Source organism: Rhinolophus ferrumequinum, chromosome X, assembly GCF_004115265.2.
Source record: "Rhinolophus ferrumequinum isolate MPI-CBG mRhiFer1 chromosome X, mRhiFer1_v1.p, whole genome shotgun sequence".
NCBI lineage: Eukaryota > Metazoa > Chordata > Mammalia > Chiroptera > Rhinolophidae > Rhinolophus > Rhinolophus ferrumequinum.
Genome location: NC_046284.1, coordinates 101,458,057 through 101,474,510, shown reverse-complemented (window position 1 = coordinate 101,474,510; position 16,454 = coordinate 101,458,057). Strand labels below are relative to the sequence as shown.

The 16,454-nt window shown below is 39.7% G+C and overlaps 1 protein-coding gene across 12 annotated transcripts in view; it reads right to left on the bottom strand.

The window, feature by feature from the left end:
- DMD (dystrophin) overlaps positions 1 to 16,454 on the bottom strand; it is a 2,143,628-nt gene that overhangs the window by 110,634 nt on the left and 2,016,540 nt on the right. For all 12 annotated transcript variants that reach the window (XM_033109718.1, XM_033109734.1, XM_033109713.1 and 9 more), the window contains one exon: positions 5,156 to 5,230. In XM_033109718.1, coding sequence (XP_032965609.1) covers positions 5,156 to 5,230 — 75 coding nt within the window. The remainder of the gene's footprint in view (positions 1 to 5,155; positions 5,231 to 16,454) is intronic.

Below are 16,454 nucleotides of genomic sequence, written 5' to 3'. Positions count from 1 at the left end.
GAACTACAGAAGGAGAAAGATAAAGCTTAGATTATCTTCTTCATAATTCTCCACGGTTATCAGCCATATGAACCAGTTTCTAAATCCTCCTTACCAAGATTTTCTCTTTGTCTCTGCTTTTCTGTAGAGTTTAATTTTCATTCACAATGCTTGGAAAGGCGGGATGGAGTCATGCAACATTAAACCGCTTACAAACTGGGGACATTATAGGCCAATGGTGATATTCTCGACTTAAATAGCAAATTCTCTATAGTGGATAAAATTGTGTTATTTGAGTTTCTGCAATACTGACGCTTTGATGTGAAGTGAAAAAATAAGACCGACTGCTTGATGGTGGTAGCACTGCATATTTTCTAAGGCATCTGTAATTCAAACTCTTCACTGGCATCAGGAAATCATTGAGATAACATCGTTCATTTTCATTAAAGTAAGAGTTAGTAGAAGCGACCTTAGGTTGGAAAATCCAGCCAGGACAAGTTTTTTTTTTTTTGCCTGCACCACAGACAAAAGCTCTTTATCATGGCTTTGCAGGCATAGAAATGACAAAAAGGCTAGAAGATAAACCTAAGCAAATATAAAATTAAGAGGAAATTCTTAAATCAACGACTGAACAGTTAGTTAAGTAATGTGACCACTCATGTTTTCAATAATAAAAGGATTGGTGAACTCTTCATTCTATATTCATACTATACATGGAAACCTCCCTACCATTCTTGAGAATCCAGTACTCAATTTAGATAAATACACCCTAATTTTGCTATACCTAAATCTTTTTCAAATATGAGAAAAGTCATTCTCAGAAGGGGAAATGCTGAGAATTTCAAATCTGTTTAAATGTGAAAATGTAGAGAATGCAGACAATCTAGAATTGTAAAATGTAGAGAATGCAGAATTTAAAATGTAGAGAATGTAGAATTCAGAGCTTAACTTTATTATAAGGTTATAACCTGAAATGGTCAAATTTTTTTATAATATCAAATACCCGTTTCTCCAACACTTATTGGAAATTTTAACAGAAACTGAAATGATAGACAATGAGATACATATGTGAATAAAATTATTTTTTTAATAGAACTGAATAATGCCTGAATCCAAGGTCATAAGGAACGTTACAGAACGCGACAGTTATTGTAAGGTTTTCCAATCTAGTCTATTTCTGGGCTTTTTCTTTTTCTTTTTTTTTTCTTCTGGGCTTTTTCATAGTATAACCTGAAACAGCTAATTATCTATCTCTCTTTTGAACTTTTAGGCTCTCATAGGAATACACTATTTACAATATCACTTTACAGCAACCAGTTCCTAATTACCCCTTTAACAATGGAAAGCAGTATCTCTAGGATGGGACAGGGACAGAAGAAGAAAAAGAGGCAGAAGACTTTCTCCATCCAGCCCTGACTCCCGCCCTACCCCAAACTGCCTCTTTTCAGCTCTTGTACATTAACAGGTCCCTAAGGAAATCCTAAGCCTGGGGAGCCCTTTAAAAACCATTTAAACTTGGCAGCTATATAGCTGAAAAATGATAGCTTCAGACTATAAGCTATAAGGAAACGAAAACCTACATTTACTTTCTGTCATGCATCCATTCCATGAAAACATATTAAACTGCACTCTGTGCCAGGCTTTGTGTTAAGCATGGGAGATACCAAGATGAAGGAGAAAAACCTCCTCTCTTTCTAACTCATTTCTTCTCCATTTCCATTTTTAAAAAACCACATGGCAGTGACCCTCCGAGACCATCTTATTGCGAGCTTCTGCAACCCCCTGATCGGACCCCTTCATTCCTGAAGACTTGGCAGCTGGAGTTCACGATCCTTCTCTCTTCCCCAGTACTGGCCCCAATTTTGGATGATTTCAACATTGGCATGGATGACTCATGCATCACTCTAGCTTCTCTGTTCCTTAGCTTCCTATTTCTTCCCCACGGAAACTCCCATCTGCTCCACCTCTGCCACCCACTCAAATGGTCATATCCTAGACCCCATCACCTGGAACTGTTCCACTTCTGAAATAATGTTTAGCTATGTGACTCTCTCACCACAGTTTCCTGGCCTTCCAGTTATTTCTGCACTAACTCATCCTCCACCTTCCTGAGCACTTAAGGCTCTTCATCCCTCTGCCTCCTAATTTCCAGCTTCCACTTGAATTCATAGCTTCTCCTACCCAACACAGGCTTGACAGGCATCACTTTAACGACCTACCCATTATTTTGCCCAAAATCTCACTTCTCTTGCCCAAGTGTCTGCCCACCCTGGAGCGGAAGTATCAGGCTTCTGGCTGCTGACTGTGCCTGGAGCAATACCGCACCCCTGTAGTTTGGGGGTGCTGTAAGACACTCAGCCAACTCCGGGCTCCATAATGCCGCTTCTCAAATTAGCCCTCTCTCTTATTCTCCACAAAGGTAAGCCCAACCTCAGCTTCATCACCTTCTGCTGTGAACTGCAGCACACACAGGAACTCTCCTGCACACAGAAAACAGAAAGCTCTACACTTACATCACTCACCTTCCTGCCTCCAGGTCTCCTTAGTTACCTGGCCCTGCACAGATCCTTTCATCAGCACCACTTGTTCAAGTGGAAGAGAGATGCCCCTTCTTGCTCTTGGATTCTGAATTACCTGCTCCTATCCTCTGAGAACTCAAATTTTTTATTAATGCCTCTTGAGCCAATAATTTCAATCGTGTCCTCTCTTCTCATAGTCATTTATTTGTTTTTTCTTTTTCTTAAGATTTTTTTTTTTAAATTGGGGAAGGGGAACAGGACTTTATTGGGGAACAGGGTGTACTTTCAGGACTTTTTCCAAGTCAAGTTATTGTCCTTTCAGTCTTAGTTGTGGAGGGCGCAGCTCAGCTCCAGGTCCAATTGCCGTTGTTAGTTGCAGGGGTTGCAGCCCACCATCCCTTGTGGGAGTTGAACCGGCAACCTTGTGGTTGAGAGGACACGCTCCAACCAACTGAGCCATCCGGGAGCTCAGCGGCAGCTCAGCTCAAGGTGCCGTGTTCAATCTTAGTTGCAGGGGGCGGAGCCCACCATCCCTTGGGGGACTCGAGGAGTTGAACAGGCAACCTTGTGGTTGAGAGCCCACTGGCCCATGTGGGAATTGAACTGGCAGCCTTCGGAGTTAGGAACACAGAGCTCCAACCACCTAAGCCACCTGGCCGGCCCTCTCATAGTCACTTAAATAGACTCAAGTGTCCCTCAACTGCTATATAGGTACACTTCATTAACTCCTCAGCCCCTTTCGGCTAACTACTATCCCTCTTCCCTCCCCTTCACAACTAAATTTCTCCAAGAAATGTCCATACCAAACATCTTTACATCCCCATTGTTTGTTTACTTTTAGGCCCACTTCACCATCTCCACGTGCCTCTAAAATCTCACCCAAGTTTCTAACGACCTCCTTAGCTGCTAAAGCCAACAGACACTTGCACCAATTTCATCCTGACCTCCCAGCAACATTTGACCCTGGTGGCAGGCCCCTTCTTTCTACCCATGAAATATGCGGTAGTTAACCTCTTCGGATTTTCCTTCTGCCGCTCTGGCTATTCCTTTGAAGTCCTCTCTGTACATTGTTCGTCCTCTGTCCTATACTCTTTCCTTACTCTATACTCTCCCTGAACATCCACTTGCTAATGAATCCCAAATATTGCTTGTGTATTTCTCCTGAGCACCAAAGCTTTATGTCCAATTCTACGGGGCAAGTCCATCAGTCATCCCATCTGAGCACCTAAGCATCTTCTTTGATTCCCTCTCACTCCCCACATCTAATTCATGTGGCCTATCAATTCCACCTTGTAAGTGTTTCCCACTTATCTCTATTCGTCCTTTGCCAATTCCGGCCACCATGTTGCTGGTTTAGATTACTGAGACTTCTCAACAAGTCTCTCTCCTGCCAGCAGCACACTCGTCCCACCCCCAATCCACGCTCTCTTCCACAGCCAGAACAATCTTTCTAAATGAAAATCCCATCGTGTCATCCACTTGCATAGCTCCCCACTAACCTCTAAAATTCTTTAACTTAAGTTTAAAAAAGGCTTTCACAACCTGCTTCCTACTTTTCTCTCCAGCCAAGTATTTCACCATAGCCCCTCCCGGAACTCGGTGCTTTAGCCATGCTGAAGTGTTTTCAGTTTCTTGGTGCATTTCTGGACTCCATGTCTCAGCATATGCTATCCATTCTTAGAGTGAGCTCTCTTTACCCTTCTGGACTCATGTAGCTTACATACCACTTCTTCAAGCAAACCTCCTTTGAACCTCACCTCCTCCCACACAACTAGCTCTTCTCATAGTACCCCCTTCATCCACTGTCACGTGACTAAATACGTGACTTTGAAACCGTCTCTTCACTTTTCCTCGGAGCGCCCAGAAAGCCTGGTAATAGAGACAATATCACTTCATTTATTTTTTTTAACAGATTGTAGATATTCTTGAAGATCTCTATATACATTCACCTATGTCTCCGTCTTACGGACATCCTGTATATCCCTCATTAGACTGTAAGTTGCATCAGGGTATGGACTGTGCCTGTTTGTTTCACGGTCATGGTCATGTACATGGACACTCAATATTATACTGTAATTCACTTTGTTGATAACAGATGTAAACTATATAAACTATTGGATGAAAAGACAGAGCTGTATGACACTTCAGGATTTCCCACTGATGTGCGGCATTTAGCAAAAGCAGAAAAACTATCCTGTCATCTTTCTTCTACGATAGCATTTATCTGAACATTAGCACTCAAGCTAAAAAACAACATAAATATGTGAACTCTGGTTTGGATAAGGCAATCTAATACTAATCCTTGTAAGACTAAACACATTTCGTAAGAAGAAGAAATCAAGGTAGACTAGGGGGAGATAATTCAAGGTTCATAAAGATAATTCTGGATGCCAATCCATTAGTTGGAAAATAAAATTATCAATATCTTAGTGATTCTATATCAGTAGCTGAGGAATGGTGAAAGGAATGATTCTAAACAATATAACAAAATAGTCTAGGAGCACACTAGGCCAAATATACCTTTAAAAAATGAATTCTATGTTACAAATGGACTTTTGACAGCTATTTCTCCCCTCTCCAAATAAAAATACCCCTCACCCACTTGTTTTAAAGCAAAGAGTAACTATCAAGTATTTCAAGAACTGGTTAATACTCACAGCAAAGGGCCTTCTGCAGTCTTCGAAGTTTCATGGCAGTCCTATAAGCCGAGAACCTGACATTATTCAGGTCAGCTGAAGAGAAAAGGGGGGGAACAAAGATCATTTGTTATTTCGTCAGAAAGCACAGACAAAAACTCACAAGGATTAGCCAACAACTACAACAACGACAAAAACAGGCTAGAAAAAAAAAAATTTCTTGCATGTGTCCCAAGTTTTGGGAGGTAAAATTCTGTCAAAGTGGGGAAAATTAATAATTTTTTTAAACACATCTTTCTGCTCTTTGACAACCAGGAAAGCTAAGTTCTATGAAGGACTATAGTGGCATAGCCTGCAGGTAATTCATGTAGTCCTTGTTCCCAAGAAGGAAAAGGACAAGTATCATTTTTTACCAGACTGTAACCTTGGTTCTATTGTAGTGACTCTTTGCTACAGAAGATTAAAGAGAATAAGGGATATACTATTGAAACAGCTATTAGAACTTAGCAAACATCAAGTGGCAATATAATATTTTTTCTGATTATTAGAACTTAGCAAACATCAAGTGGCAATATAATATTTTTTCTGATTATAAAAGTTAAATAGGATCACTGTGGAAAACTTAAAAATTAAAGGAAAATATAAAATAAACAAATCATCCATAATCCCATTATCCAAACATATGTACTTAACATTTTGAGTATTTCTTACCCAATGTGCAAGACGTATTTTGAAATATAATTAGTAAAAGATTGTGTCTTGTTCTTTTGTTGTTTTCAGTTTTATATACCACGTATCAGTGAAATCATATGGTTCTCGACTTTTTCTGTTTGATTTATTTCACTTAGTATAATAATCTCAAGATCCATCCATGTGAGATATAGATGATATGTTACAGAATTGAACACCTGAAATCTACACAACTTTACAATCGTCACCCCAATAAACTTTAATTAATATATATATATTATATATACATATACACATATATAATGTATATATATATAAATAAAATGAGGACTAAAATAAACATTTAGTTTATATTCTAAGGTGCAATCTTTCTAGCGATATTCAGCACAGATTAACTGCTCAACAATCTCTGCTACTGTGGTTTCTACAGTGACCAGTCTGTGTATCAAACCTTAACTCACCTTACCTAGCAGGAAGCTATATTTAGATGACGCTCTTCCTCAAGTCTGCACAAGCCTTGCTATACCCTGGACTGTATGTCTTTTTCTAGAGTTTCTGTGTATTTATGTTTCAGGAACCCAGCTCCAAAAAGCTCCTTGGGAACAAGTACCCTGTCTCCTACTTCTGTCATATTTTCCAGAGACTTAATATATGACTGTCCTCTGAAAAAGCAGGTCGAATACAGCTAGGGAACTTGTTAACAGACTCAATGACTAAATGAACAAAAGGATGAAAGAAAGAAAAAAAACATACTGATGAACATGACTAACTGCAATAATCAAATGGTACCCACAAAACCAATTCTGCTTGGGGGTTAAGAAAGGGAAATAACTTAATTCATATTCAAGTCACTTGGGTCAACATTGTCACTTGGGTCAACATTATTAGCTTTATGGCCTTTGCAGAGACCAAATATAAAAACCTGAATTGAAATTAGAGGGAAGAAAAACAATGTCTGTAATTTATTTTAAAATATTCAGCATAAAAATAAAAATACTGACAATACTAAATGTTGGCAAGGATGTGGAGCAACTGGAACTCTCATTCCCTGCTGGTGGGAACGGAAAATAGTACAACTACTTTGGAAAACGAGTTTAACAATTTCCTATGAAATTAAACATACATCTGTCTTCTAACCCAAATAGTCTACTCTTAGATATTTACCCCAAAGAAATAAAAACACGTCCACAAAAAGATGAGTACATGAAAGTGCACAGTGGCTTTATCCATAATAGCCTCAAATGGAAACAAATAATGGGAGAATGAATAAACAAATCGTGGAAGAGTCATACAATGGATACTACTCAGCAATAAAAAAGAACTAAGTACTGATAATGCAACAATGTGAACTGATCTAAAAAACTTAATACTGGGTAAAAGAAGCAAGACACAAAGAGTAAATACTGTTTGATTACATTCCTTTAAGATTCTAAAACAGGCAAATCTCACCTATATGACAGAAGGCAGATAGAGGGTAGCCTGGGGGGATGGGTAGGGGGAGGTAACTGACTACAAAGAACACAAAGGTATTTGTTCAGTGATTGAAATGTTACATGTCTTGATTGGTGTGGAGGTTACGTGAGTGTATACATTTGTCAAAACTCACATTGTACACTTAAAATGGGTGTGTCTAAATTATGCCTTAATAAAGTAGAAGTCAAAAGAATTTTTAAAAAACCCTTAGATGGACAGTACAATATGATGTGTGTGTGTGTTAGCTTAAGCTACACTGCAGAGGCAGTCAGTTACCTTAATCAGGAATGCACACTCCAGGGGTGGCTGGCCAGCAATTAATCAAAAAAACCTCACTCCAGAGAGGGCCACTGTGAGTGCTTCAGCTATATTTAGCTCCTATTACACCAGGGGTTTCATTAATTATCCTAATTAATGTCAGATGCATTTGCATTGGTGATATTAGTGGTTTGCAAAATAGGGGGACTATCTAAAAAACGTTTATAGAAACATTCCCGGCTCTTACATTAACAGGGTGTGAAAGGAATCTAGCAAGACCTCCACCTTTAGACATGGCACCTTAGGCTGGATTCCAAAATGTCCAGCTGGGTTTCATTGGATTCTCGATTGCCTGAATTCAACTGGATGGTTGACAGAATCCTGCTGTCATAGCACTGGTTCTCCAATTGGAATGTATATCAGAATCAACTGGACGGCTAGCTAAAATACAGATTCCCAGGCCCCACTCCCAGATATTCTGATTCTGTAGGTCTGCAGAGGGCCTAAGAATCTGCATTTCTAACAAGTTTCCAGGTGATGCTGAATGTCCAGGGACCACACTTTGAGAACAACTGTGTTAGAAGACTGTGGCTGGTGTGAGTTGTGAGACTCTTAGGTCAAGCACTCAAAAAGGCAGAGATCTGACTTCATTTTGCCCTTGGCACAGGTTTTAACATTGTTTTGTACCCTGTGGCTAATAAATGCTTCTATGTGACAGAGCTTGTTCTGAGACTTGTTTTCATTTCAAACTGGTAGCCAAGATATGTATCAGTGGACAGCCTTCATCTACGTTTAACCATGGGTGGCTACCAACACCCAACCAACAAAAGCTCTGCAGGCCCTTGTTACCCAAAGTGTGCTTCGAGGACCAATAGGATAGCATCTCTTTGGAGCGTGTTAGAAATACAGACTCTCAGGCCCCACCCGGATCTATGAATCAGAATCAGCATTTGAACAAGATCCCCAGGTGATTCAATTTGGACCTGCTAGTGCACTCGAGTCTTTAATTGTACATTTTTTTTATTTTATTTTTTAAAGATCATTTGATTCTTTTTTTTAATTGGGGAACAGTGTATTTTTCCAGGGCCCATCAGCTCCAAGTCATTGTCCTTCAATCTAGTTGTGGAGGGCGCAGCTCAGCTCCAAGTCCAGTCGCCGTTTTCAACCTTAGTTGTAGGGGGCGCAGCCCTCCATCCCATGCGGGAATTGAACTGGCAACCTTGTTGTTGAGAGCTCATGCTCTAACAAACTGAGCCATCTGGCTGCCCTTTTATTTGTACATTTTAATAAAGCTTTTTGTTCCATGTTCAAGTTCAAATAGAAACTCTGCATCAAGACCTTTGGTGTCTTTTGTTTTTCTACCTTTCTACATTCCATTTTGTGGTCCTTCGGGAGATTATCTAATGACTATTATAATCAATTAGACCAAAAACTCAACTCTGGAATATATTTGTGGGTCTCTTGTTTATGATGAATACCAATAAAAGTTATTCAATAAACTGTTTAAAAGTATCTTGAAAGGCTACAGATTCCTTCTCCTTGAAGTGAATTAACTTTTCCCTGGAACTTGTTCTCTGGTGTGTAGAACTTGATTTATCTGGGTCCCTCTGACTGTCCTTCATTCTCACTCCCTCAAGAGTTGTGGTTCTTCCTTTGTCTATTTTCCCCAGTCATCATCGCTTATCTTTTTGTGTGGTGTCAGCCAACTCATGGCATGAACTCTCTTGTGACACTAATCCATGGGAAACTAATTCCTGTCCTGCTCTCCAGATTGGTGTAACACCATCCATCAGGACAATCAGACTTTCAACATACTTGGTGGTACAGAGTTCCTTCACACACAACTCACGAATGAGCCTTTGCCTCTTTATAAAGTAAGCAACATAGAGACACAGAAATGCACTTACAGTCAAGCACATACCACTTTTCCCTCGATACCAGCCTGTAGCAGTTTCCAAGGACTAGGCCTCCAACTCCAAATTTCCTTTCATGCATTTACTTATACAAAAGTGTGGAGCGTGAACTGTGAGCCAATCAAACATCTTGACACAAGACAATGGCAAAAACTTTCTCTTGTTTTCCCTTTCTTTCTAATCCTCCTTTTCAATTGCCTCTTAAGTTATTGGTCTCATTTCCTACTGTCTTCTTCCTTTTTTCATAAAACTAAGGTCTCTTATGACCCCAATTCTTCTCCCCTTTCCAATTTTCCAGGTTCTGTTTAGAATTTACAACAAATGGTCTAAATTAGGTCACAGAAGCTCCATCCAAATCTCACAGTTCATATCAAGAACTGGCAAATTCCAGGAGCTAGAGATCCAAGTGGGAGAGGCAAGGATGATCTGATTCTTTCAGGGTGTGGCTCCCTGTGGAATACTATCGGAGACATGCATCTGGAACATTCCTGCTCTAGCAGTGCTCTCAACTTCCCTAAAGCAGTTCAAATCTTCTTCCCTTCCAAATCCTTCTAACTGTGGAATATTCCACCTCAGAGTTAATCTTCCTTGACACCCTTTTCAACACACCCCCAACCCACTGCAGAGAACAAGCATTCTGCCACCAGTTTTCTATGCACCAGAGTTCAACTAGTTCTCAAACAGTGATCTGGGAATAACAGAAAAAATTAGCAGGGAAAACATCTAGTTTTCATCATACTGCAACAGAAGCCATACACATTTATATCCAGTAACCATCAGTGAATTGCAACAGGGTTCCAGTGCCCTAAAAGTTCTACTCAAGATAGTTAACCATCTGTGTTGTTTGAGTCTGCATTTGTTGCTAGGAATCTGTAGCACCACTCCCTCGGGCTTACAGCTGGAAGAGATAAGTCTCTGCCTTGTGAAAGTGTGTAGGATGTACACAGAAACCTCGATGTGGTACAGCTGTGGACAATGTGACATTGTCCTGCGCTGAAGCTGGAGCTGATCTTTTAGCTGAAGTATGCATGCAGAATAAAGCTAAAGACCCCACTCCCATCCCCACCCCCCCGTGGGAGGCTGGTCTCCATTTTCCCTCGGAGCTGCCTTTCCAGGACTCTGATCCAAGTTGTAATGAGTTCACTAGCTCTCACAACTGGAACTTGAGGAGAGAGACTATCCAAGAAACAAGTTTCACAATGTTTCCATGGCAGCTGGTAGAAAGCGCAATTCAGAAGGATAAAAATGCTGAACTATACATTCCTCTTCAGGACTTGAATTATTTTATTCAGGGCTTGTTCTAACCTAAAAATAGAGAAAGCTAATAACTTAAGGAACAAGGGCAAATATCGAACCATCTACCTTTTTTAAGTTGCATCAACCAGCTACTGAAGTGATGGTCCATTGACTTTTACTTTGAGGGGCAAAACAAGTAATAGGTTTGCTTGGGGGGAGGTTTTGCCCCTTTGTTTAGCCTATAAATTTCTCTTGACTATGGTAAATATTTGTTTTACAATTTTTACTTTCATTCTGTGGAAGGTAGTGGTGGAATGCATCAAACTCACCAGAAAAGAGTAATGACTGATCAAGTTTGAGTCACAAATCTACACGTTGGACCTGCTCTTGCAAACATAGTGAAAAACACCTCAGCATTTTAAAGCCATTGGAAAGTACTATAGAAATAAAACATTAAGCCCCTTCATTCCAATTTTACAGCTGACTTTTGGCTTTTAATTATATTTCCAAAATCTTGCTATCTGTGACTGAACTGAGATTTAGAATTTAAAACAAGGCGTATTGAAAACAAGTCCAGCTTTCCAATGGCTTATGGAGACTTTTTGGAAAGGCCCAAAGTTTCAGTATGTTTATCTATTAGGTAGAATGAATGATAATGACCTCATAAACTTAATGAGTGGAAAGAGTTGGATGGCTAAAGATTACAACAGATAAATTAGTGGTAGGATCTTTGTTTCTTTTTACCAACTCTATTTCACAGAAAAAAGGTAGTCTAAATCACTCAGGTGATCATGAATGAAAAATAAAATTTAGAGGAAGTATGATAGTTTTGTGGTACAGTTCCAACTTCAGTGCTTGGCATACAATGTGAATTAAATTACTACTGCTTGTCTATTTTAATAATTTTCCAAATAAGCCAAAACAAGGCAGTCTCTCCCCATACCTCTTTGATTATAGGAAGGTGGTAGATTTTGAAATATAATAATGTACCTCTAATTCTCCAGCCTCACTCTTCCTATAGTGTTCTAATGGACTCTCCACACTGGCAAGTATTATTCTTGCCAGCTCAAACTCACTAGACTAGAGAAGAACCATGAGTCTTAAATAAGGCTTGAGATAAACTGAGCAATTTAAACCAAGTCTGGCTTGAAAGCAAATTAAGGCAAGATGTCCAGGCTTCAGAAGTTTTAGAGTACAATGTAGAATTACTGGGAACCCTTCAAAAACTCTTTAACAGGAAGGCGGCGGCCAGTTAGAGCGCGAGCTCTCAACAACAAGGTTGCCGGTTCAATTCCCGCATGGGATGGTGGGCTGCGCCCCCTACAACTAAAGACTGAAAATGGTCAATGGACTTTGAGCTGAGCTGTGCCCTCCACAACTAAATCGAAGGACAATAACTTGACTTGGAGCTGATGGGTCCTGAAGAAACACAATGTTCCCCAGTATTCCCCAATAAAGTTTATTAGAAAAAGAAAACACTTTCTCCAAAAACCTTGGTATTAAAGTTATCTCAATACTAATATACCTTAAAAAAAAAAAAAAAGAACAGGGAGGATTTTTGGAACATGTCTTTAAAGAATTAGCCGAGAGAGAAGAGGTACATTAACACATTATATGTGGCCTATAATTTTTAAGATATATTTGAGGCTTTTTAAAATCTAAACTCATTAAAACCTCTTCATCAACACAGTTTTAGTTAGATGGGGAAAAAATAAACCTACTCAGAGATAAATAGGAATTATACATTCATACTTGCATGACTGCAGAAAGCAGAGTCTGTGAATTTATAATTACTATCAAGTTATGTTTCCAGATGTGAAATGGTATTATTTATTTGCCACCAGTGACTCTCAAGAATTCTTTGAAAAAATGAAAAGGGGAAACAATAAAGTATCCAGTGTAGCACAAATGTGGAAGACTTAGAATTGTAGAAGAAACAGGTTATAAACCACACATAAAATTTAAAAATTGAGACGTTCAACTGTGAAATAAAAGATAGCACAAAATTCTGAGTGTGGGTTGTTCAAGGCCTTTCTGGCTCCCTCCTCTTGCTCAGCCTTCCTTAGCAGAATCTCACTACTTCTTAGCAACACTTATCTGGAAGAGTTGAAATTCGAATCAGTTTTGCTCATAGCTGCTCTGTTAAACATTTGTTGAGAAAGCAGCTTCTCTAACAAACGGTCAATATCAAGTTTTTTGGAGGGAACTGTGTATCTTAAATATCATTTCCGGGACCTCAAATCTCCCTCAGATAATGTGGCGTTGATTTATATCAACACTGCTGTGCCATGTTCCTTGTACTTAAGCTTCAAATCAGAAAGAATTTGGCTTTAATTCTCAAAAACTTGTCCCCCCAAAAAAAATTTTGTACTTATGTATTAATATACAGAATACTAATGATTAAAGACTAGGCAAAACTGGTTTGTAGCTTTTTAAGAACATATCCATCTTGCCATAATCTTTCCACCGACCCTTTCAATACCTGTTGAGAGCACAGATAGGGAAACACAGGCCAGGCAGGCTTCTCTGAGAAAGTGACGTTTCAGCAAAGGTCTGAAGGGTGATGGAAATTAGCGAGGTGAAAAATGGGAAGAGCACATCAGGATAAAAGGTCAGCACGTACCAAAAAGGCTCTTAAAGCAGAGAAGAGGGTGGATCGTTAAGAATCCTAAGAAGACTGACATTGCTGAAATCACAGAGAGCAAGGAGGAAGAATGGTCCCAGATTAGGCCTGACAGGTAGGCAGGGAGAGGCCCATTGCAGAGCCCTGCATAGCATGTTAAAGACTTAGGTCTTGGGACCTCCAGTTAAACATGGCAGATGGAACGGACTCGTTTCTCTCTCCTTATTCCTGAGACTCTACTACGATGACAGAAAGAATTAAAAATGACATCTACCCCCAAAGAAAACAGACAAAAGTGGAGAGGAGTGGAGAACAGACCAGAGAAATCCCAAGCCTAAATGAACGTGAGGGAAAGAGGGGGAAGTTGGGAAGGCGGGGTGGCTGCTTTAGTATTCGTCAATTTATAGAAGAAGTATGCCGATGTACACAGCCAAGAACTCTCAGAAATTAGAGGCTCCAGCTCCTCTGAAGGCTATAATGGCTGAAAACACAAGAATTGGATGCAAGTCTTTAGAGCCTTAAACACTTTCTCCCGCACCCCACACAGCCCAGCACCCTAGCCACCTCCTGTTTCACCCCGACAGAAGGCTGAAGGCTTAATCTCAGGAGAAGCTGCACCAGAGCGAGGGGTATCAGGAGTAACTAAGCTTGGGAGTGAGATAAGGCACTGAAAACAGAGGGATGAGGTGCTATCATATACTGAAAGCACCTTCACGTCATCCCCTACTCCATAGTTAGTATGACTTTTTTTTCCTGTCAGCTCATTGAAAAAGCTCTTGTACCCAAGCACTTCCTTATTTGCCGTCTTTATCATCAGAAGGAACTTCAATCAGCGAGATCACTAAATTGGTCCTCAATCTCTGACCAGCCTTACTTGTCATCCATCCATCTTCTTCACCCAGCCACCTTCAGTCACTTCAATTACGATTTCCTTTCTTTGACTCAGAACCTTTACTCACCGCTCTCCTGTATTCATCAAAGCTAACAAGGGCACCTCAACTACTGACAGAACTAGTAGAACTCCATGAACTTATAAATTTCCCCGTGCCCTTCAACTCAATTCTGTATTTCATGAATTAACCAATCTTACCACCACCTCTCCCACAGAAGTGAACACCCACCCCCCCAGATTCTCTAGGGCAGAGACAGATTAAATGTTACTCTTTATAACAAAGGTGAAACATTTAAAATGATCAAATGTGACTTAAGTTTGATACCTTTGTACAGCTTTTCATATAACCAAATTCACAGATATTTTTTTTTAAAAACATGTGCCCTACATTTTTGGGGTTGGAAAAGCATACTTTTTTTTGTAATATGGTTGACACTATTCATTTCAAATCTACCATCCCTTCTCATAGTTGGGGAATTTGTGGAAAACCTACTTTAATGTGACAATAAACAACAATCAAGTTCCTCCTTTCCTTTAATGCCAGCCTCATTTTTGTTGGTTTCCAGTTTTAGAACAACTAGACAAGATTTTCCTAAATTTCAACATTCCTACCTTGGCCTCACTTTCTCAGCTTACTTACTTCTCCACCCTTATCTCCCAAGATTTCAACATAGGATCTTTCTCTCAAAACTCCAATTACTTTTCATTATTTCTCCAGTAACCATAGAGCAGAGCAGAGGTCACAAATGGGTTGAACTTAGTCTGCAGACTGGCTTTCTGCTTTTGTGTTTGATTGGTTTGGGCTCATACAACGATGTTTAAAATTGTCGAATGACTTTGCCAATAGTTAAAAATCTGGAGATTTCCCATTGTATTGCTTCTCTAGAAGAACTGAAAGACTTTCTCAAAATGACAATAGGGGAAGCTCAGGCCCCTTCAGCCGTAACAGAAGCTTTTCAAGTTGCCCCAGCGGCCACCAAGCCACCTTCAGTCATTTAAATTACGAGTTTGGCCCCAGGAGGCATTTCTTTGTAGATTTTAGCTCAGCCAGACCACTCCCTTCTTCTCCCCCAAACTTCACATTTACACTTCGTTACACTCTTTTTCTTGTCCTTGTCAAAGCTCTTACTATAGAGTTCCTCCAAAAACTAGCTATTACTCGTTTTCACTCAAATTATTCTATGGAAACAGTTCTAACGGGGTTTTCCGAAAACTTTCCAACTATTCATTCTTTGGACTCCACCTTTTACTAATGCATTCAAACTAAATTATTGTGCCACCAAAATCACTGCCTTAATACCACCTCTTTTCCAGTACAAAAATGGATGGGAAGATAGAACCAAAACCAGTCGAAGGACCACATTTCATTAAGTGACAATTACTTACACATTTTAAAATCATAAATTACTATTTATCTAAGCACCAATTACGGGCCCAACTGTGTACTAACCTCAGGGGTTAAAGACTCAGGCTTCTAAAAAATGACGGGTAAAAAAGATAAATTCACACACAGAAAATCAGCACATATTTCCTGGGTATTTGTGATGTGCAAACCAATATACACATAGAAAATTCTGGTTACATGATGTCGATGTAACAAACATCCAAACCAAGAGAATTTTTATGAGTTTGAGCCAAACTGAGGACAAGAGCCGAGAAGCAAAATCTCAATGGGTTGAGAAAATGCTCTGGAGAATGGCAGTTTTGCAGCTTATTTTATATATTAGAATCAAAGGAGATGTTAAGGAAGGTTATGTGAAATCCACTGGTGGTAAATTACGGGGGTGGGAGAAAGCAAAGCGGGGAAATCTCTGGGATGGGATAAAAAGGCAAAATAGAGAAACACTTCTTTTATATTGGTGGGTACAGGAGACTTAGTAATTAACATTTATAGCACAGAGATAACAATGAGGGGTTATACGGTCTCGTGCTCTGGTGCTGAGGGGTCTGAAAAAAAATGACTGACATTTCAAAGGTATGTTTGTTATCTTAGATGCAGAAAGACAACAGACTCACTTAAGGTAGAGATTGGCCTTTGTCAAGGAAGCTGCAGGCCAAGGATGTGAGTAACCGCCATAACCCACTTTTGGTTAGGAATTTTTATGTTCAGATCACCCTATGTGGTTACTTTTGGTCTCTGAGTTTGTAAGACCTGCCACGCAGGCCCCTCCCCTGAGATTGTCAGGTTTAGTATGTGGCTCCCTTTTCATCCACAATGAGCACGCTTATATACAT